This window comes from Magallana gigas, chromosome 3 (genome assembly GCF_963853765.1).
Source record: "Magallana gigas chromosome 3, xbMagGiga1.1, whole genome shotgun sequence".
Lineage (NCBI taxonomy): Eukaryota > Metazoa > Mollusca > Bivalvia > Ostreida > Ostreidae > Magallana > Magallana gigas.
In genome coordinates this window covers 169,934-194,229 of record NC_088855.1, presented here as the reverse complement: position 1 = coordinate 194,229, position 24,296 = coordinate 169,934, and the positions used below count along the sequence as shown (strand labels likewise).

General features: G+C 36.4%; 2 protein-coding genes across 3 annotated transcripts; both read right to left on the bottom strand.

Annotated features, from left to right (window-relative positions):
• Nucleotides 1–363: 363 nt before the first annotated feature.
• On the bottom strand, nucleotides 364–5,849 carry LOC105321299 (uncharacterized). 2 transcript variants are annotated; one of them, XM_011419561.4, is made up of 6 exons: nucleotides 5,749–5,849; nucleotides 4,861–4,906; nucleotides 2,362–2,499; nucleotides 1,255–1,361; nucleotides 812–947; nucleotides 364–729 (listed from the first exon to the last, which is right to left on the bottom strand). In XM_011419561.4, the coding sequence occupies exons 1-6, from the start codon at nucleotides 5,783–5,785 to the stop codon at nucleotides 402–404; spliced, it is 792 nt and encodes a 263-aa protein (XP_011417863.3). In that variant the 5' UTR covers nucleotides 5,786–5,849; the 3' UTR covers nucleotides 364–401. The 2 variants fall into 2 exon arrangements, with proteins under 2 accessions (XP_011417863.3, XP_011417864.3); XM_011419562.4 differs by having other exon boundaries at nucleotides 2,362–2,490.
• Nucleotides 5,850–6,575: 726 nt separating this feature from the next.
• On the bottom strand, nucleotides 6,576–24,178 carry LOC105321300 (ribosome biogenesis protein bop1-A). Its single transcript, XM_011419563.4, has 20 exons — nucleotides 24,031–24,178; nucleotides 22,092–22,202; nucleotides 19,322–19,582; nucleotides 19,075–19,226; nucleotides 18,541–18,658; nucleotides 16,436–16,537; nucleotides 15,845–15,955; nucleotides 15,580–15,690; nucleotides 12,686–12,847; nucleotides 12,480–12,560; nucleotides 12,195–12,264; nucleotides 11,856–12,006; nucleotides 11,589–11,695; nucleotides 10,860–10,948; nucleotides 10,640–10,750; nucleotides 10,427–10,501; nucleotides 10,145–10,247; nucleotides 9,680–9,764; nucleotides 7,439–7,546; nucleotides 6,576–6,933 (listed from the first exon to the last, which is right to left on the bottom strand). Exons 1-20 carry the CDS (start codon nucleotides 24,133–24,135, stop codon nucleotides 6,780–6,782), a joined length of 2,367 nt encoding a protein of 788 aa, XP_011417865.3. The 5' UTR covers nucleotides 24,136–24,178; the 3' UTR covers nucleotides 6,576–6,779.
• Nucleotides 24,179–24,296: the final 118 nt, after the last annotated feature.

The following is a 24,296-nucleotide window of genomic DNA, read 5'->3' as shown; positions in this document are numbered from 1 at the left end:
ATGTATCAGTACTTCGCTTGTACAGACCTTTCTAAAGGGTAAACTTTCACTTGAGTAAAGATTCTTACGTTTGTCACTCTAAAGCCATGGCTAAATCCAAGGAGTTTTAATTTATTTAAGATCAATTCATACACTGGAATTTCATGCACCGCACCTCAACATGTCTAAATATGGGTTATTGATGAACACTTCTGCCAGAGAGACACTGAGATAAAAAAAAATATCAGCTTACCGTCTTCTGTTTTCCTCAGTGACTTTGTTTCTCCGAACGAGTCCACTACGTCCGATATCCTTCAGGCATTTTACTGGGTATTACTGAGCTTCTGTTCTTTTTTCAAACCCAAATTGTAAAATGTAAGTGTATTATTTTTAAAATATTCTTTATGATACATTAGTTTTATTTACAGTAAAAGGACACACAACAAGACTACACAGCCTGCCACATACAAAACAGCACCACGGGGTGGTTGACAAGAGCCGGAGTTCAGGGCAGCGTTGACATCGGTACCCTGGCTGCCGTTAGTAGAGGATGAGAAGAACGACTTCGGAAACAGGTCACCTATTGGTCCGATGTTTACAGGGGAGGCAGTGGTTGTGACGGGGAGAAAAGCCCCACAAGCTGTACGGACCACACTGAACTGTGTCAGGCCTTCTATCGTCCGGGGACCCTCAGTCACTCCACAGTACTTCACTACAGATAGTACACACTCGTATGCTGTCACCGAGGCACTGAAAACAGTATCAAATTGAAACATTTACTGCATTCATTACTGACAGACATACTCAGTCTGTGTGGTGCTTTCTATCTCACCGACAGTAGGCCTCCTTCAGATCGTCTGCTGATGAAGGGGAATCCCCCAGCTTCTTCATTGCGTCCACTACCTTGGCCTCACATCCATATTTGTCAATCTCTGATAGGGCGTCAGAAATGCATTTGGTGGAAGTTGCTTAAAAAAAAGGAAAATCACGTGTTTTGTATATTGTAGTTGAAATATACAGGATTAAAAATACCCTTCATGGCAAAGACTTCAATTTGATACTAACTTTAAGTAAAGAATTCATAATTATTTAGAATTCTTGTTTTCTTATCATAATAGCATAAACTACCATAACTGCTAATGAGTATATTTGAATAATCACGTGACAATCTATCAAACTTCCCTTTTCAGAGTGGAGGTAAAAACCCCCAGATCATTCGATACATGGCTAAGAGGCGTAAAAATGTCACTAACCCATTGTAGACAAGACATATACCTTGCTGGATAAGACAGTTTTTGGGGTAGACGTCATTGTTGACGGCGGTCACGTGACTGACTGAACCCATATTGTCAGACAAACACGTGCCATACTCCTGGCGATACCTGTAGAAGTTGAAAGTGACGGGTGGTTAATGACTGAATTTATGATCAAATCACTGAGCTGTGATGCAATTTATTTATTCTAACAGTTTTAAGAGGGTTGAACGGTGTAGCCATTTTAGACTATATATACCTCCTTTATAGGAAGAGTTCTGTATAAAGATATAAGAAGATGTTTAAATTTCAAACTTAAGTATTTGAATGTTTCCTTTACAAAATAACATTCTATGACCAAAATAAACGTCTACGTCAGACTGGTTATTCGTTGACCACCCTATCTCGTTAAAACTTGCCTAAACAAGCTATAGTCTGTCCCCCAATAATTGCTTCCATCAATTTTTGATGATTTTTAAATAAAAATACACATACCTGTGAAAGAAATACAATTGAAATCGATGAAAGGGAATATATATTAAAAATATCTTCATTGAACACTTATCCCTTTTCACTCATAAAATTTCACAGGAACAAAAACAATTTTCTTACGGAGATTTATAATCGGAAATGTTAACATCTTTTCTCCATTCGGAAGAACTCGGGACACCTCGCGCAATTTTTTAACGTTATCATCCGGGCTTATAAAGGGTGATGCATTGCAAAATTTCCGTAGACTTTCAATTTTGGGATGTGTATTGAAACCTGAAGTGGTAGAGGGGGCGTTTCAAAACAGATAATCTGGACATTTTTCATATTAGAGGATGAACGTAGTTTGAGCACAAAGGTATTTACTATTATTGAAATATGAAGCAAAAAGTGGTGGAAGCAAAAACTCGGGACAGAGTATAGCAGTTTGCTACCAGTAAGCTACTTATAAATCCTGGTAGCGCTTCTAAATATACAACACTGAATAACACATAGACTGATTTAATTTGTACAGTGCAAAATAATTAAGTGATGGTCAAAACAGACTGCCTAAGTAACCTTTATATCTGGATGTCAGGATGGCACAGATGTCCTTAAAAGTTTTATTTATTCGAGAGAAAAAACCCCATGAATTACTTACCAGCAGTTGTTGACGCTGGATGCTGGGGTGTCGTTGGCTTGGAGTGTGTGGGCGGCCTTAGACAGCCTGCTTGACATACACTTATATATCGTCTTTCCAACACTGACCAGCGTCTCCAACTTCGTGGGCCTGTCGTCCCTTAGATAAAAAAGTAAAATTACGATAAAGACAGGTTTGAACAAACCCTGACAATCCTTAGCTTACTCCTACCTTAAATTTTAACCCTATAACATCTACAGAAAGGAGTACTGTTTTAGAATAACCTTAAAGGGTTTGGTCACGATTTTGATGAAAATTATATTTTTCGATTTTAATGTTTACAATGCTTCAGTAAAGCATTTTAAATAGCAAACCAAAAAGCAAGTTACAGAGCTAACAATTCTTTGCAATGTAAACAAAGCTTTTGTTCACATTTTGAACGTTGAAGTGAAAACTTCAGTTTTAGACCGAAAATGAGTGTGGTAAACGTTATGATCTGTATATTTATGCTTGAAATGAATTAAAAGATGGAAAATCAGCTTTAAAAATTAAGACCTTTTACCGGTAAATTGATCTAATGTAAACAAAAACAGGACACGAGCCTTACATGACAAAGAATTGTGAACCCTGTATATTGCTTATAACTTTACTACTGACTCTCAAATTCCATTTGATAATTGAAAATGCATTCCTAAAGCGTTGTAAATAATAACAAGAGGTCCATGGGCCACATCGCTTACCTGAGGAACAATAGGTATGATGAAATCAGCTAAATGGAATCATAATACAAACTATTTGGACAATGTTGTATAATACAATCATGTAGATCCTGTATAAATAAAATCCATTTTCCCCCTGGGATATTATTAATATCATTAGTCCCTGTTCTAACAGAATAATTTTATAGTCATAACACATGTTGAGCATTGCATTTCTCAAAAAGATCCTAAACAATTGTTTATGTATATGGGATACTAACTTACATCTTTTTTAACACCATGGGGCCAAAGTCTACACAATTTAAAAGAATTACCCGGCTGATAAGTTTCTTAGAAGAAGATTTTTAAAGATTTACTCTATATAATTCTATGTATAAAACGACCCCCACCCTAAGCCCAGGGGTAATGATTTTCACAATTTCAAATGTACACTACCTGAAGATGCTTCCACACAAGATTCAGCTTTCATGACTGACTAGTTTCTAAGAAGAAGATTTATAAAGTTTACTCTACATATTCCTATGTAAAAATTCGACCCCCCTCCATTATGGCCCCAATCTACCCTCAGGGATCATGATTTTCATAATTTTGAATCTACACTAGCTGAAGATGCTTCCACACAAGTTTCAGCTTTCCTGGCTAATCAGTTTCTGATGAGAAGATTTTTAAAGATTCACTCTACATATTCCTATGTAAAAATTTGATCCCTCATTGTGACCCCATCCTACACCTGAGGTTATGATTTTCACAACTTTGAATCTACACTACCTGAGGATGCTTCCACACAAGTTTCAGCTGTCCTGGCTAATTAATTTCCGAGAGGAGGATTTTTAAAGATTTACTCTATATATTCAAATGTAAAAATTCGACCCCCCCCCCATTTTGCCTCACCCTACCCCTGGAGGTCCTAATATTCACAAATTTGAATCTACACTACCTAAGGATGCATCCACACAAGTTTCAGTTTTCCTGGCATAATGGTTCTTGAGAAGAAATTTTTTGAATATTTAAATTTTTTTTCAATGATTTCTAATTAACTCCCCTTAAAAAGAGCGTGATCCTTAATTTTCACAACTTAATTTCCTTTGCCTAAGAGTGCTTTGTGCCAAGTTTGGTTGCAATTCGCCCAATAGCTCTTGAGAAGATGTCGAAAATGTGAAAAGTTTACGGACAGAGAGACGGACAGACAAAATGTGATCAGAAAAGCTCACTTGGGCTTTCAGCTCAGGTGAGCTAAAAACTGAAAAACAGAGTTTGACCAAACTCGTGACCATGTCTTTTGAAACATAACCTCAACTTGAACGCTACGTGTGAAAGTTTTCCAACTGTTCATATAATCAGTAACTTTTTTCACATGACTCCTTGGCAGTGAAATTCGTTTTGAATACTAGTAGATGTATATCATTTAGGAGATAATTTCAATGTAGCTGAACTATTATTTAAACTGAAAATACTAAAAAGAATATTCTAAAATATTTGTTACACTTTGGACCTGGCACAAGTAATAGCGAATTGAACTTTAAATTCTAATTGACTAAAACCTAATCACAAAGCAGTCTTCGGTGTTATTCCGCACGCATGGCATTTGCAAATTGGAGTCTGCATGGAATCTCCTTCACCACTAAACATCACTCAGATTAAAATTATATATTAAAAGTTAATGGCTTTCATTTTAAAAACACTACTGATGAAGACCTATAACACGTACTGTCGAATTATTTCGAAAAGGTGTTTTAAAGTGTTTTAATCATTTACAAAAAAGGACACTTGGGATACAAAGTGAAACAAGTTGAACACTCACGTAAGTTGTTGAGCAAATCCATTCTTATTCTGAAGCAGGTAGCAAACTAAACAAAAACAACAAATAAATAAAATGTGCTAAAAAAGAAAAAGAAAAAAATCCCGGGACCCGTCTCCATTTTTGTAAAAACTCGTATACCGGCACGTCTCTCGCACTGGGCCTTGGAACACTTTTAAAAAATTTGAATTAAGGGTTCTCCACACACCTGAGAAAAAAGCTTTTGCCTACAAGCCCATTCTTCCAAATTTCTTAAAGATATGCATGGATTTTAAGCATGTGCTCGACTTAAAAATGACCCTAAAAATTCACTTTGGGGAAAAAATCAACTTTTTAAATTTTACCACTGTTCATGAAAATAAAAATCCCTGCAGAGTTCGAACTTGAGATCTGCGGTTGGTAGACCGAAGCAACATCCTCTGCGCTAGCTGCAGGTCTGTAGCTCCCGGTCTGAAAAATTCGGATGGACGACCTGGGTCCTCCATCCGAATTTTTTCAGACCGGGAGCTACAAACCTGCAGCTACCTCTGCGCCATAGAGATATACAACAAAGTTTTGGTGGTATAAACTATTTCAATATGCGCTAAAATCGCCATGTTTTGACGTTTTGTCATAAAAGTAAAAGTCACGGGGTGTCGAGAATCCTTAATTTATATATCCAGTATGTTTGTGAATTACGTAGAACTCTTCATGAATTTCAGTTTACTGTCCTACTTTTTGTATCGGAAAAAAATATCATTATATTTTATCTTAAATCCTATATTTTTCTCTTTTTTGAAAACAAATTTAACACCCTTGGTTCATAATAGAATGGAATTCAGGTCCAACATATTACCTACCAAGCAAATCTCAGACAATTCAAAGTTTACAGATAAAATACCGATAACCTACCAAGCACCTGCAGTAGCACTATTTCACGGACCCTCATACCTTCGCAGTTCTCGATCCAATCCAGCTGTGGTCTTCAGTTGTTATACTTTACCGTACAGTAACGCCCCTTTGCCACGCCCCCTTCTCTCACAAACACAACATTCTGCGCTGATCACAGATTACAGGGCTATGGGTATCGGTGTCCTAATATGTAGATTTCAAATGAAATGTTTCCCGTGAGAAAGTCCTCAAGAAAATTGTTGATTCCTCCTTCCCTATTTTATTGGACTGGCAGTCACGGTTTCAACGTTTTTTAATATACACTTGTGCTTTATCAGGATGCTGTACGCAAAATCTCTTGAGAACATTTAAAGAAAGTTTTTTTTACCTATTATGTGAACCTCTCAATGGGCGTCAGTATTGCTTTAGAGGTCACATTTTGAAAAATTTAGATTATACACTATATGATACAGTAACTTTGAAGGAAAAAAGGGAATTACTAAGTAGAAGACTATGTTGATGGTCTAATGTTTTACAATCCATATAAATTTGACAGCTGAACACAGATTTTTATTCAGACATACAAACTGCTGAGCTATAAGTACACAAACTGCTGAGCTTTAAGTACACAAACTGCTGAGCTATAAGTACACAAACTGCTGAGCTATAAGTAATCAAGTGTACTTCTGATCACAGATTAGGAACAACGAGCAAAAGGCCATCATTTGTACACAAACTGCTTCGTTTATAAAACTAACTGCATTCCTCCCTCAGTGCCTCAACATGAATAAATCATTTCATGTAAATTGGATTATCCTTTTAGTAAACTGATACAGAAAATCAACTCATTGTGAATTAACAATAATTTATTGACAACTTACAAAGACTATTAAGACTTAATGTGGTTTTCTCAGTTGCCAAAATTAATAGCTTAAAAATAAACATGTAAGCTATTCCTCCTCCATATGCAGTCCTTGTAATGATGTTGTGTACTTTGTATATCTGATACAATGTCCTCTGCCACTGATTCACCCCTTGCATCAAGTAAACAATCAAGTAAACAACCTAATGGTTGTGTCGGCCCCACACGAAAACACCCAGGGCTGACTGGGGTGGAACACACAGTCTAAAACACCAAGATCATGTGATATTGCGTGGCCCTTTAGGATCTTGACTGGAACAATCAGAGGATTTTTCAGCAAATCACTGGAAAAAATCCAACATTAATTCAATTTTTATCGACCAATGTAAAGAGGCCCTTAAGGGGCAACAAGATACTTTTGTAATTGTACAATGATTTAAATAACCAATATGCACAATATACAAGAGGAATAGAGCACTTGACATGTACAGATTTGAAAGAAACCAACTGGAAATGTCTATCTGGAAAATTGGGTTGAGCGTAGACGGTCATTTTGCAGTCGGTTAATTGAATGATTTATTGATGTTAATTCAGCAATCTCACAGTGGACATTTTACTTGATATATTTTTCCCATTGAAAGAAATGTTAAATCCCCCCCCCCCAAAAAAAAAAAAACCAAATGAGATAAAATGGTTTGTTGTTACTGGTGCTTCACGTATATTTGTTTTTTGAGATATTTACTGCATGATGTTTAGAGAAATTAGTGTAACTGACAGAGTAATTTGAGGTTATTAAGAGCAGTCTGAGGTACAAGCTGATGTTTTTGGTTGCACTTTTAACTGACTTACTTGTAGACCATTCCGTGACAGACGATGACAGTTCCATCGTCGGAGGCCGAAGCAAAGAGCGGATACTTCCTGTGATAGTTCACCGCCCGCACCGCTCGCTTGTGGTGCCTAAAATTCAACAAAAAAATGTCAAACTGTGGCATTTATCAAACAGACTCAAACTCTTTCATTTACCACCTCTCCAATTATAACTCAGAAAATAAACACACCTACATGTTCTAATATTATATATACAACAAGATCTGAGAACTTTCCTAATGGTCAATAATTCACTAGTTACAAGTACCTTCTTAAACTTACCCCAAAGTTTGGTATGGTTGGGTTGATATAACTTACCCCAAAGTTTGGTATGGTTGGGTTGATATAACTTATCCTAAAGTTTGGTATGGTTGGGTAGATATAACTTATCCTAAAGTTTGGTATGGTTGGGTTGATACAATTTACCCCAAAGTTTGGTATGGTTGGGTAGATATAACTTATCCTAAAGTTTGGTATGGTTGGGTTGATACAATTTACCCCAAAGTTTGGTATGGTTGAGTTGATATAACTTATCCTAAAGTTTGGTATGGTTGGGTTGATACAATTTACCCCAGTTTGGTATGGTTGGGTTGATATAACTTATCCTAAAGTTTGGTATGGTTGGGTTGATACAATTTACCCCAAAGTTTGGTATGGTTGGGTTGATATAACTTATCCTTAAGTTTGGTATGGTTGGGTTGATACAATTTACCCCAAAGTTTGGTATGGTTGAGTTGATATAACTTATCCTAAAGTTTGGTATGGTTGGGTTGATACAATTTACCCCAGTTTGGTATGGTTGGGTTGATATAACTTATCCTAAAGTTTGGTATGGTTGGGTTGATACAATTTACCCCAGTTTGGTATGGTTGGGTTGATATAACTTATCCTAAAGTTTGGTATGGTTGGGTTGATACAATTTCCCCAAAGTTTGGTATGGTTGGGTAGATATAACTTATCCTAAAGTTTGGTATGGTTGGGTAGATATAACTTATCCTAAAGTTTGGTATGGTTGGGTTGATATAACTTATCCTAAAGTTTGGTATGGTTGGGTTGATACAATTTCCCCAAAGTTTGGTATGGTTGGGTAGATATAACTTATCCTAAAGTTTGGTATGGTTGGGTAGATATAACTTATCCTAAAGTTTGGTATGGTTGGGTTGATATAACTTATCCTAAAGTTTGGTATGGTTGGGTTGATACAATTTCCCCAAAGTTTGGTATGGTTGGGTAGATATAACTTATCCTAAAGTTTGGTATGGTTGGGTAGATATAACTTATCCTAAAGTTTGGTATGGTTGGGTTGATATAACTTATCCTAAAGTTTGGTATGGTTGGGTAGATATAACTTATCCTAAAGTTTGGTATGGTTGGGTAGATATAACTTATCCTAAAGTTTGGTATGGTTGGGTAGATATAACTTATCCTAAAGTTTGTTATGGTTGGGTAGATATAACTTATCCTAAAGTTTGGTATGGTTGGGTTGATATAACTTATCCTAAAGTTTGGTATGGTTGGGTAGATATAACTTATCCTAAAGTTTGGTATGGTTGGGCTGATACAATTAATCCCAAAGTTTGGTATGGTTGGGTTGATACGATTTACCTTAAAGTTTAATATGGTTGGGTTAATATAACTTACCTCAAAGTTTGGTATGGTTTGGATAATATAACTTACCTCAGTTTGTTATGGTTTGGTTAATATAACTTACCTCAAAATTTAATATGGTTGGGTTGATACAACTTACCTCAAAGTTGGGTATGGTTTGGTTAAAACAACTTACCTCAAAGTTTGGTATGGTTTGGTTAAAATAACTTACTTCAAAGTTTGGTATGGTTTGGTTAAAATAACTTACTTCAAAGTTTGGTATGGTTTGGTTAAAATAACTTACTTCAAAGTTTGGTATGGTTTGGTTAAAATAACTTACTTCAAAGTTTGGTATGGTTTGGTTAAAATAACTTACCTCAAAGTTTGGTATGGTTTGGTTAAAATAACTTACTTCAAAGTTTGGTATGGTTGAGTTAAAATAACTTACTTCAAAGTTTGGTATGGTTGAGTTGATACAACTTACCTCAAAGTTTGGTATGGTTGGGTTGATACAATTTACCCTAAGGTTTGGGGTATGGTTGGGTTGATATAACTTACCTTCAAGTTTGGTATGGTTTGGTTGATAAAACTTACCTCCATGTTTGGTATAGTTTGGTTGATATACATGTTACTTACCTCAAAGTTTGGTATGGTTTGGTTGAGACATCAAGGTCAAACCAAGAGAGACGACAATCATAACTTCCAATTATGATATTGTCACCTAGATCAAAATGGAATATTAGCATGTTATACAGGTTAAGTGAAAGATTTACACCTTATAAAGGTTTAAAACAAGGGGCTTTAAATGTTAACTTAACTTAATCATCCATCTTTTAAATAGGACAGTATTTAAGTTCCAGTCACTGCCCCCCCCCCCCCACTTTTTAAATGTTTTAATTTGACACATGTCATTGTTCATAATATTTAACTCCTAATTAATAATGATGGTGAAGAAAGCATAAGCTTGACATCCTTTAAAAATAGACAGTTTGGCAATACTGATTTTTTGATTCAAAATGTTAATTCCATGAAATTAGATCATCTTCATGATATGACATCTTCAGTGTGTTCACTTTGCTGTGGCTCCTCCCCCCGTCTTACCCCCTGAGTGGACAGCCATACTGGACACCCATTTACAGTTAGTCATCAGTTTCTTGGACAGCTCTTGCTTCAGTAGGTTGTACACTCTCACATAGCGCTGAGTCTGAAATTGATTCATTACTAATTAACACAGCATGCAACAACTGATGCTACAGAGCCAGAAAAGGCATTGAGCTCGAGATTATTTACATGTAAGTGTACAGTGCATGTGTGTATAGCAATGATTAGTAAAGAACTAATCTAAAAGAAATGATCGGTGGAGAACTAGTAGGTTGTACTGACCGCCACAAAGAGGAAAGGTCTGACCGGGTGGAAGAGGACACACTGAACCATTCCTTTGGACTTGTTAAACGGATTCTGAGAAAGAATGCATAAACACCAAGATAATTCATTGCAAGTATATCAGAGTAATTAATCAAACAATTTATGGAAAATGAAGCTTGTAAATGTCACCCTGCGTGGCTGGACATTGTTTTAGCCTGTCAAATGGTTTACCTGGGATCGTCGCCGTGAGAGCTGGTGTATCAGTACTGACATACTGTCGCCTTTAGGCATCACCGAGGCGAAGTAATCCCCCCTACCATGCCAGGTCACCTGAGACACTTCCTGTAAAAACAGCCAAGAATAGAGAGACTAAAGTTTTGTAGAACACCATAACATGTATACAGTTTTGTGTTTAATAATTCTTAGTGTGAATTCAGACAATCTAACTGACCTTAGGGTGTTGCAGAAGCAATCTGAAGCCATTCTCAAATCTCTTGTCTGAGGTGTCTATAGATGACCAATCAGCATACACTTTTTTACCTACAAGATTCAGATGAGTATTATCTTAAGAAAACTCAAAACACTTATTAAAACTATTATTATCTATGACCAAATATATCACATCAAGTTGTTCATCTTGAGCATCAAAGTACATATGAATAAAAGTTGCAATACACTGTATGAAATGAAACATCTTTAAATCTCAAAATGATATCAAACAGTCTGTTCTAATATCAAACCTGTGATATCACTGTCTAATAGAAAAGTTCCTTTGATATCACTGAAATCAAACTTAAGATATCACAGTCTGATATAAATAAAACCCCAGTTAAGTTAATCACTAATATCAAAATGGTATCACTGCAAATCAAACTTTGATAAAATCTGGGATCTGTGTAACCTGTGTAATACTCTGGCTTTGAATTGTTCAATATCATAGTGATATCAATCTTTTTTTTTTCACTATTGATATCATTGATAATAAACAGAATAGTATATCATTGTTTGATACCAATAAACCACAGATATCACTATCTAGGCCCTGATATCAAAGTATAAACCTTTAATATCACTGTGTAATATCATACAACCAGTGTTCTCCATATATCACATAAACCTGAAATATCACTGTTTGATATCAAACATCCAGAGATATCACAGGACCAGGGATTGTTCCTACCCATTGACTCCTCCTCGGTAGGGCTAAATGAGTGGAGGACATTATCTGTGTTGTTCGTTACCATTTTGTCCCCTAAGCCTGGATTCACCAAAATCACAGTCTGTCCCCTTAAAAATTGCACAGAAAATTGAGATATTACAACCGTGTTCAATATATATAAAATTGTTCTTTACAAATAATTCTCATTATTAAAATAACAATAAAATTCAATTCATTGATTCTGAAATTTTGATTTGTATAAAAACATAATGATCAAAGGTTAATTACATTGCTATGGCAACAAGGCTGACATCGGGATGAGGATTCCAGGCGACAGATCTGATACACATGTTTCCTAAGCTACCAGTTTCCATGGTAATAGATTTCATGCAACGACCTGTTGACACTTCCCAGAACCGGACTGATCCATCATCACTTCCTGTTATACAATCACACAATTAACATTGCTATAGTGACAGCATGGCAAAACAACTGCATTACGCAGGGTCTTATTTGAATATACATAATCAAGGTGATGTACCAAATGAACAAGTGGGTTAAATCCCTAAAAATTAGAAGAACAAAAATACAGAAATTTGACATTAAAGAGGTGAATTAAGATTTCACCTGACACCAGCCATTGTCCTGTAGGGTCCACAGAAATTGTCCTCACAATGTCACTGTGACCTCTATACACCTGTAAATAGATCCACTCTTATCACTTTGTACTGTATGTGTGGGATAATGTGTTTCTACTCCAAAATACCTACAGTATTTCAGGAAGATTGACTAACTCTTAATAACCTATTGAACCTATTGAACAGAGATGATATTGACCTGATTCCAAATGCAAGACTTATCTTAAAGCATCACCCTCAGAGAGTGATCAATCAAAGTGAATCAACATCTTACTATGGCTTGAGCTGTTGGGAAAGGCTGCAGGTCTCTGGGTTTGGGTAACTTAGGAATAAGATCTTCAGGGTTAATGTTCATCTGAAAACATTAAATAAAGAAAATGTTAAAAATTTTACACTAAAAAATGAAGACCCAATGACACTTATCAGCCATCCTATTTTATTTTTTATCTCAGTAAAAAGATTTCTGCCATGATAGATTACCCTGATTTTGGGTTTGCGGGGACAGAGGTACAAGTCCAAGCACCTCTCAAAACGTTCATTGATGAAGCGCTTGTATGCAGGCACCAAGCGGAGGCTGGAATACTTCTGGGGTAAAAAGTTCATCCTCCTCTCCTCAGGCTCCATGTTCTGCCATTTCTCCTCCTACAGACAGACAAACCTCAGAGATCACAAAATGTACACATACCAAGTCCTACTACAGACAGACACAAACCTCAGAAATCACAAGGTGTACACATACCAAGTCCTACTACAGACAGACACACACACCTCAGAGATCACAAGATGTACACATACCAAGTCCAACTACAGACAGACACACACACCTCAGAAATCACAAGATGTACACATACCAAGTCCTACTACAGACAGACACACACACCTCAGAGATCACAAGATGTACACATACAAGTCCTACTACAGACAGACACACACAAACCTCAGAAATCACAAGATGTACACATACAAGTCTTACTACAGAAAGGCACACACACCTCAGAAATCACAAGATGTATGCATACCAAGTCCTACTACAGACAGACACACAAACCTCAGAAATCACAAGATGTACAACATACCATGTCCTCCTACAGACAGACACACACACCTCAGAAATCACAAGATGTACAGACAGACACACACATCTCAAAGATCACAAGATGTACACATACCATGTCCTCCTATAGACAGACACACACACCTCAGAGATCACAAGATAAACAACATACCATGTCCTACTACAGACAAACACACACACACCTCAGAGATCACAAGATGTACACATACCAAGTCCTCCTACAGACAGACAAACCTCAGAGATCACAAAATGTACACATACCAAGTCCTACTGCAGACAGACACACACAACACAGAAATCACAAGATGTACACATACCAAGTCATACTACAGACAGACACACACACCTCAGAAATCACAAGATGTAAACATACCAAGTCCTACTACAGACAGACACACACAAACCTCAGAAATCACAAGATGTACACATACCAAGTCCTACTACAGACAGACACACAAACCTCAGAAATCACAAGATGTACAACATACCATGTCCTCCTACAGACAGACACACAAACCTCAGAGATCACAAGATGTACAACATACAGTGTCCTCCTACAGACAGACACACAAACCTCAGAGATCACAAGATGTACACATACCATGTCCTACTACAGACAGACACACACACACCTCGGAGATCACAAGATGTACACATACCAAGTCCTACTACAGACAGACACACACACCTCAGAGATCACAAGATGTACAACATACCATGTCCTCCTACAGACAGACACACACACACCTCAGAGATCACAAGATGTACACATACAAGTCTTACTACAGAAAGACACACACACCTCAGAAATCACAAGATGTATACATATCAAGTCCTCCTACTGACAGACAAACCTCAGAGATCACAAGATGTACACATACCAAGTCCTCCTACAGACAGACACACACAACACAGAAATCACAAAATGTACACATACCAAGTCCTACAACAGACAGACACACACAACACAGAAATCACAAGATGTACACATACCAAGTCCTACTACAGACAGACACACACAACACAGAGATCACAAGATGTACACATACCATGTCCTACTACAGACAGACACACACACCTCAGAGATCACAAAATGTACACATACCAAGTCCTACAACAGACAGACACACACACCTCAGAAATCACAAGATGTACACATACCAAGTCCTACTACAGACAGACACACACAACACAGAGATCACAAGATGTACACATACCATGTCCTACTACAGACAGACACACACACCTCAGAGATCACAAGATGAACAACATACCATGTCCTACTACAGACAAACACACACACACCTCAGAAATCACAAGATGTACACATACCAAGTCCTCCTACAGACAGACACACACAACACAGAGATCACAAGATGTACACATACCATGTCCTACTACAGACAGACACACACACCTCAGAGATCACAAGATGAACAACATACCATGTCCTACTACAGACAAACACACACACACCTCAGAGATCACAAGATGTACACATACCAAGTCCTCCTACAGACAGACACACACAACACAGAAATCACAAAATGTACACATACCATGTCCTACTACAGACAAACACACACACACCTCAGAGATCACAAGATGTACACATACCAAGTCCTACTACAGACAGACAAACCTCAGAGATCACAAGATGTACACATACCATGTCCTACTACAGACAGACACACACACCTCAGAGATCACAAGATGTACACATACCAAGTCCTCCTACAGACAGACACACACACCTCAGAGATCACAAGATGAACAACATACCATGTCCTACTACAGACAAACACACACACCTCAGAGATCACAAGATGTACAACATTCAATATCTTCCAACAGACAGACACACAAACATCACAGATCTCAAGATGTACAACATGCCAGGTTCTTCTAATAACTCTAAAGCTTTGTTATTTTTAAATATCATCAGAGATCACAAGCTCTACATACCATATCTTTCTAATGCTGATTTCAATGTTTTTAGTTCACATCCATAAAGAAATTAAATCATAACTTAAAAGCAAATCACTTATTATTTTTAAGATAGTTAACCTTTTATCAAAGAATAAGCAATGCTCTCCCTTTGTGTGCAGCAATAAATAATGTTAATCTTACATGAATACTTTTTCTAAACCAACAACACTGTAATCTTAATCTACAGATATTGTTTGTTAGAAAAACAAGTTCAAATCTATTCAAATACATGTACATGTACGTAGTTATATATAATGAAGAAAGGAATAGCATTGTATAGTCTATACAACATAAGAACAAAGCTTCAGACCTCCTCCTTGGTTAGCAGGTACTCTGGGGGTGGGTTGTAGGACTCAGCGTGGCTAGGGAGGGGCATCTTGGGAGCAGGCAGGTGGGCCCTGTATCTCCTTGTTATCTCAGACTACAACAAACATATGATAATCAGTATAAATATCTGAAGAGAGATGTAAAAATGTTTGAAAGAGATAGAAAAATATCTAGAGAGATGTAGAGATATCCGGAGAGAGATGTAGAGATATCTGGAGAGAGATGTAGAGATACTGATAATCTAAGACCTCTTCATCCTCCTTCCACAACATGTAAAAGTTTTCTTCTTCCTCTTCTTCTGTCTTTGCCTTTGTTGGTTTCATCCAGCCCATCTTCAGAGCATGCACCATTTGCCCAACCTAGAGAAATCAAGAACATGAATTGATTTGGACAATTTTATAAATACTAATTCAAACATGTTTTTCGATTATTTTCTATAAAATTTTCATTCCAAGAAATGTGAAACTCACAATAAGATTTTATTAATAGCATCTCAAATCATCCATAGGTTGTTTTCAACAAGTCATATTCATTAATCCTTAAAATGCAGAAACTTCATTGTATGGACATATCTAACATCTCCCCATCTGCTCCTTTAATGTTTTATATTAAGAAACAAAATGGGTCTTAAAATCACTTATTGGAGGGAGGATACTCTTTGGTGTTTTTCTCTTATTGTTTGTTGTTGGAAGTTTATTGAAATATCAAGACATTTCCCCAGGCAGATGGTTTATCTACCCTCTGAATAGTATTCTTTAAATGCAGTGATGGTTTCATTTACTTCGATTTTCAGAGTAAGTATGAGGTTCCAATGGGACAGAGAGCAAGTAATTTCTAACCTTTAGTTTTTCCCATTTTGATGGAATGAAGCTTCTCTTGTGTTGAGGGTGATTTGTGACTGGATGAATCATCTTCTCATGGGTGAAGAAATCAATCCACGGCTAAAAAAGTGAGGGTTGATTCATTAGGTTGATGAATTACCAAAAACCATTTGAATATTTTCAAAACATGCAAGATTCTTTAACATTTAACATCGACAATGCCAAAACAAAACAAAAAGTTAACAAAAATAAATATTTTCATTAAGTCTCATATATCATCTTCTTTCAAAAATGTTTAACACAGTGACTGCTTTTATTAACAATTATTTTATAATTATATTAATTTAATTTAAAATACATGAATATGTTTATTGTATACATGTATACTAAAATTCTTTGTAGTTGTGAACATTCACTGTACACAGTCATATGTCATTTGCACACTATAAATGCATTTCCAATGGCTTTTGTGGCAGGGTCTGGGTATTTATGTACCGTATATACTCGCCTACAAGTACGGTTCATCTATAAGTCGGTTGCCTTTTTCCAGCTTTAATTTGAAGATTTTGCTCTTGACTCCCTTATAAGTCGGGTCACTTTTTCAGGACAATTGATGTACAGATATTCTCAATAAAATACCACCTTTTATCATATATGGTTTGAGTTCTAAAAAAAATTGTCCTTGTTTCACCCCAAAATTGCTTCTAGACTATTTCTGTCATGGGTCTATGATGTTAATAACTTTTGATTTTAAATGCCATTATTTTTTATAACACTTATTACAAGTTGGTAATAGCTTCAAAACTACCAGGTTCTTAAATAGAGTCCTTTTGAAAATTTGATAATAGTGACTTATTTCCTTACTGACTGATTAGGTTGGTAATTAGCCCCGTAAACTTGGGTGTTGGCTTGTGTTGTTTTAGGTGACATGACTCCTATATCTATTATCACCTTAGGTGTGAAAAACTGACTGCTTGAATTTTCTTTTTATAAACACAGGTTCAATGCATTTATCTGTTTATTATTTAAAAAGAAATATAACCTACTTCTCTCTTGTGAAAATTTTTTTACTATGTCTCACCTATAAATTGGACCCCCACTTTTCACTAAATTTTCTACTCCCAAAAATCCGACTTATAGGCGAGTATATACGGTATTCAGATTTCCTACCTGATTATTTTCAGAAGCACAGATTTGGAAAGTTTTTATTCAGACAGAATGTTTTGCAGTGGAATCAGAGTGTTCAATCTGTGAAGACATCTTACCTGATAATTTTCCGCCATGGAGTCGGGATGTTTACATCTCTGTAGATTCTGTATCAGACATCTTACCTCGTAATTTTCCACCATGGAGTCGGGATGTTTACATCTCTGTAGATTCTGTATCAGAAATCTTACCTGGTAATTTTCCGCCATGGAGTCGGGATGTTTACTGCTCTGTAGATTCTGTATCAGACATCTTACCTGGTAATTTTCCGCCATGGAGTCGAAATGTTTACATCTCTGTAGATTCTGTATCAGACAACTTACCTGGTAATTTTCCGTCATGGAGTCGGAATGTTTACATCTCTGTAGATTCTGTATCAGACATCTTACCTGGTAATTTTCCGCCATGGAGTCGGGATGTTTACTGCTCTGTAGATTCTGTAACAGACATCTTACCTGGTAATTTTCCGCCATGGAGTCGGAATGTTTACTGCTCTGTAGATTCTGTATCAGACATCTTACCTGGTAATTTTCCGTCATGGAGTCGGGATGTTTACATCTCTGTAGATTCTGTATCAGACATCTTACCTAGTAATTTTCCGCCATGGATTCGGGATGTGTACTGCTCTGTAGATTCTGTAACAGACATCTTACCTGGTAATTTTCCGCCATGGAGTCGGAATGTTTACTGCTCTGTAGATTCTGTATCAGACATCTTACCTGGTAATTTTCCGTCATGGAGTCGGGATGTTTACATCTCTGTAGATTCTGTAACAGACATCTTACCTGGTAATTTTCCGCCATGGAGTCGGGATGTTTACATCTCTGTAAATTCTGTAACAGACATCTTACCTGGTAATTTTCCGCCATGGAGTCGGGATGTTTACATCTCTGTAGATTCTGTATCAGACATCTTACCTGGTAATTTTCCGCCATGGAGTCGGGATGTTTACTGCTCTGTAGATTCTGTATCAGACCCAGGTCTTCTTTGCTGAGAACAACGTTCTGTCCCGTCATTTTGTTTGTTACTGTCCTCCTATAATGAAACATCGAGTTATAGTTGTACAATTTCTCTAGTGACATTAGTATTCTCAGTTTAAATACTAACAGTATGTCAACATATTTATAGTAATGACAAAGTTTTTTGTTTGTGAGTGATACAAATCTTCAGCATAGCAATGGTTTTCATTTGAACAAGTTTTGAAAGAGAGAACCTGAGAAAACTGCCTTCAGTTTCTAGTTTTATATTAAACCCAATCATTTGCTTAGTTTGTACTAACAAATGGGTAGCAGTCAATTGTACACGGTACTACTGCTTCAAATGAGGATAACATAAAACACAGTACATTAGATAGTGTCTTATTGTTCATTCATTACAACGCCATTATAAATGGGTAATTAAGAAGCCGGGTAAGCAGTTTCTTATTCATCACCAGAGAAACGGATTCTGACCAGTAGTTGGGGTTGTCCATTTTGTTGAGGAATTCATCTAATTGATCCCCCTTCTCTGGTTTAAGAAGCCTGTTTCCTTCTATGTCATAGCCGATGTGTGGGTATTCTCTGTACCATTCTAGAGGAATGTTACCCACTGTATTCCTTATATCCTACAAACATGTTGATCCGTGTGTAAAAAATAAGCAAACATGGCAAAAGTGAATCTGATTTGTCATATAATGGCTGAATACAAATTGACACAAACCTCCTCATCTGAAGAGTCATAATCGTATTCGTCAGGTCTGTCTGCTGTTTTGACTGTGATCTGTTTCCGTTGTTTACGGTTCTGTGACTTGACATTGCCTGTATATCGCTGGTCATTTATCTCATTTAATTCATCATCGCTTGCTGTAGACAGTTCCTTTCTTTGTTCTGTACTGAGTTCAAGGCCACTCTTATCATCCAATGTGACGTCATCATCATCATCATCATTGTCTGAGCTATCATTGTCAGACTGATCAGAACTCTGTAATAATGCAGAACCAATGTAAGTTACTGAGAAGATTGGAAAAATATGAATATATATAAAATTGAATCATCATGCATCATTTTGTCCTTTATTACTTTTCAAATGTGAAAATGTAAAAGAAAAATAAGGCCATATTTAGATTGTCGTAATGCCATGAATGCTCCCGCAGGTGACCAAAATTTGTAATGCAAAATTTAGTATAACATTTGTTTGATTGCAGAATAAATAATAAATCCCTGAAAATTACTCATTTTCTTTGAAGTTCAAGAAGCATAACACTCAACAATCATCAGACTGAAACCAATGTCAAACTTGACCTGTATTTTCTAATAAATTTTAAAATCTTATATTATAAAAACTTCACATACCATATATCAGGTTTTTTCCGTGTGTATCTATTTCCGCTTTGTTGAGACAATTTCCGAATCGCGAAAAATAAATCAGCGTAAATTTGATAAAAAGTTTTGTTTTTATAATAGAGTTCTCTTTTTCTTGATAAAGTAAACAGATAAGTACGGTGAACTGTGTTCAGTTAGTTTAGTTAGAGGTACAAATTGCAGGATCAGAGATCAAAGAGCTAGATAATAGATTTGTATGCCTCGTTGTTTATTTAATAATTTATTGACAAGCTAATTAAAACGGTCACTTTTCTTGCATAAACCGATGTCTAATTATACCTGAGCTACTTGTATATGTAACGGTACATGATCTATTTATTCATTACTGTTTGCGTCTCTGAAAATGATTATCGGTAATTATTTCACATTAAGGAAATCGTGTAAACGGTTTCATTGTCGGAATTTTTCATTACAAAGAACGACAATTTAGATACTTACTCTTACCTCACAAGTTAAAACAATTGCGAATTACATTTTCAATGTGACTTTGAAATAGTGAAAATTTGATTCGCGTAAATTTTATACACTGTTCTAGGCTCTGATTCTTGGAAAAAACATGACGCGGAAAAAACCTGATATACGGTATGCTTCAATTCAAAAGTTAGAATGTGGAAACTACAAATTTATCATTTTTTTTCTAGTTCAAGAAGCACAACTCTGTCAAAATTCATCAGACCAGAATCAAATTTAAACTTGATCTGTATTTTCTTGTAAATAATCTACATATGAAATATCAGTTTTATATATGCATCCCTTCAAAGGTAAGAGAGCAAAAACTGAGAATTTCCCATTTATCTTAAATGTTCAAGAGGCATAACTCTGTCAGAAATCATCAAACTTAAATTGAATTCAAACTCAGCTTTCATATTCATAAGATACATCCATATATCAAATTTGAGTTGAATGTGTGCAATGATTGTTGTAATAATGATTGGAAAGTGGATGATGACGGAATATCCGAAGGACAGAAAGATGGAAGAATGGAAGGATGGAAAGATGGAAGAATGGAAGGACAGAAAGATGGAACAGGGTAACACTATATGTTCAAGCTATTTTATGGTGGGGGCCTAAAAATGTGCTTCATCACCCAGCTCTGTCTGCCTCTTCTCCCATCCCTAAATAGAACCAAAAGTCTGATAGTCTCTCCCCAACCATATCTGTAGTCTAGAGCGCTTGGTCTAATATGTTTTTCCACTCTCCCTGACCTTATCTATAGAACCCCTGGTCTGACATGTCTATCCACTCTCCCTGACCTTATCTGTAGAACCCCTGGTCTGATATGTATCTCCACCCTCCGAACCTTATCTGTAGAACCCCTGGTCTGAGTTGTCTCTCCACTTTCCCCGACCTTATCTGTGGAGCTGTGATATGTCTCTCCACTTTCCCCGACCTTATCTATAGAACCCCTGGTCTGACATGTCTATCCACTCTCCCTGACCTTATCTACAGAACCCCTGGTCTGATATGTCTTCTACTCTTCCTGACCTTATCTGTGGAACCCCTGGTCTGATATGTCTCTCCACTCTCCCTGACCTTATCTGTAGAAACCCTGGTCTGACATGTCTATCCACTCTCCCTGACCTTATCTACAGAACCCCTGGTCTGATATGTCTTCTACTCTCCCTGACCTTATCTGTGGAACCCCTGGTCTGATATGTCTCTCCACTCTCCCTGACCTTATCTGTAGAACCCCTGGTCTGACATGTCTTTCCACTCTCCCTGACCTTATCTGTGGAACCCCTGGTCTGAGTTGTCTCTCCACTTTTCCCGACCTTATCTGTGGAGCCGTGATATGTCTCTCCACTTTCCCCGACCTTATCTGTGGAACCTCTGGTCTGATATGTCTATTCACTCTTCCCGACCTTATCTGTAGAACCCCTGGTCTGACATGTCTATCCACTCTCCCTGACCTTATCTACAGAACCCCTGGTCTGATATGTCTTTCCACTCTCCCTGACCTTATCTATAGAACCCCTGGTCTGAGTTGTCTCTCCACTTTCCCTGACCTTATCTGTAGAGCCCTGATATGTCTATTCACTTTCCGCGACCTTATCTGTGGAGCCCTGATATGTCTTTTCACTTTCCCAACCTTATCTGTGCCCACCGACCTGTTCCTGGTCTTCTTCACTGGTATCAGGTTCTTCCTCTAGTCCTGAGTAGACACTTTCCTCCGATTCTGAAGAATCACTGTCATTGGCTCCTTTGTCCACAAAGTCAAACTAAAAAAGAAAGTATTGGAGTTTTCAATTTTATATCGTGTAAATTTGACAACAAAAAATAAATTGATGATTATTTCCTTAGGCACCGCAACATCAAAGGTCAAAAGCTGTTACATTGATTTTTTCAATTGCCACATTGAAAGGGGGAATAACTCATTTTAATCTTCCTTGAAATATTAAAAAAAATAGTTATATGCCCTTGTTAAATTTTGCAACAAAATATCTCTCTGATTGTTCAAACAGAATTTTTTTTAAAAGTTTTTAATACACTATGCTTGATTAATTTAAAAAAAATATTTTAAAAGGCAGTTGTAAATATTAAAAGCAAATGTTTTCTTTGGTTATTTAGATGTGCTCAGGGTTCGACACTAACCTTAGTCCGTTAGTCACAGACTAATAACTTTCAAGTCGGACTAATAAAATTTATGCCTAATCAGTCCGCCTGGACCAATAAAAATATCGGCTAAACAGCTTGAAATTTTTATTACGATCGACGATGTTATTTTGAAGACACACTTTCTTGGAAAACCCCGAATGTATTTTTAGCTATTGAAGCATGGCGGTAATCGAGTAATTCATATTCATTTGAACGCTTTCTTATATAACTGATTTATTATAGTGAAGTAAAACGTCTCCGTGATCATGAGGTAGTTGACAGTTTTGCAAAACATGGAGAAACAGAAAAAGTTATCCGATTTTTTCAAGGCGTCCGCGGATAAAGAGACTGCGAAAAGGCGAAAGCTAGACACATCTAACAGCATTGAGAAAAAGGAGCGCGACTATCATGTGCTGGGCAGTGATCATGCTAACTAAATGCAAAAATTTAACATAATCCACATTAAAAGTTATACATATTTTTTTGCAATGCTCACTTCTTACATATTCACTTAATCAAACACAGACGAAAGGATTTTATCATTTCACTAACAGGTGATCATCAGTGATAAGCAAAGAACTTGATCACCTCTGGGTATCCAATGATGAATAAACTGCAGAATTATGAACAAAAGTAAATGCAGGGACGTATATACCTGTACTAATAGGATAGGAAACTATCGCAATTTTTCCTAAAATCACACGGTACTTGATTTTGTAGGTCAATTTTAACTTCATAAATCTATTACACAGTATGTTACCAGATATATCGATATATATTTATATCCCTGATCTAATCATATTGATGATGGAGTTCTTAAATCTACCAACTCATTTTTGCTCCATTTCCAAAATTATGTAAAAGTAAATGTTTATATTCTTTATATTCAAATTAGTTTACCACATATGATTAAAATCTATGAAAAACCAATCCCTTTTAACAAGAAGAAATAAAAAATCTAATAAAAAATGATATAATTTACTAAGAATGAACGGAGTTTGAAAACCTTGTTAAGGCTTGCATGATAGTTTGGGAAGTAAACATTGCGAATGAAAGATGCCTATCGCGTTAATTTATACATGTCCCTGGTAACAGTGAGGATGAAATAATATGTGAAGTTTTAAACTTTGTCTTTCATAGAATTCTGAATTCATCTAGCGATGTTCAGATCAAAGTTATTTTACAAAGTTACCAGTCTCATTACGTGTTCATCAGTTGTTCATATCGCTCACTGAAAATCCTATTACTGACTCAGCACACACATTTACCATTACACTCTAGTGTTAGAACGCAAAGCAATGTTCATCTAATTTTTTTTTTACATATTCTTGTTGCAAGAACAACATTGACAGGGTTCAAAATTTCTTTACATTTATTTTCCTTCAGAATGTATTTACAACTATAACAAGCAATTAAAACTTCAACAATACATAAACAGAAATCAATACCGACCTGATCTGGTTTACGTTTTGATCTAGATTTGGATGACATTCTGTTTCTGGTAGAACTAGAAGTTAGAACACGTGTGGCTCGACCGGAAATAAACAGACGAAACATAAGAGATAAACCTTACCGGATATTTTAAATCTAAAAATGTTTAAAGTAATAATCATCATGTCACGTTTACAACTCATTTCAAGAAATGTTTTGGTTTTTGTCATTGATCATAAATTTAAAAAAATTAATCATTTAAATTAATGTAAAAAAAGAAGAAGAGG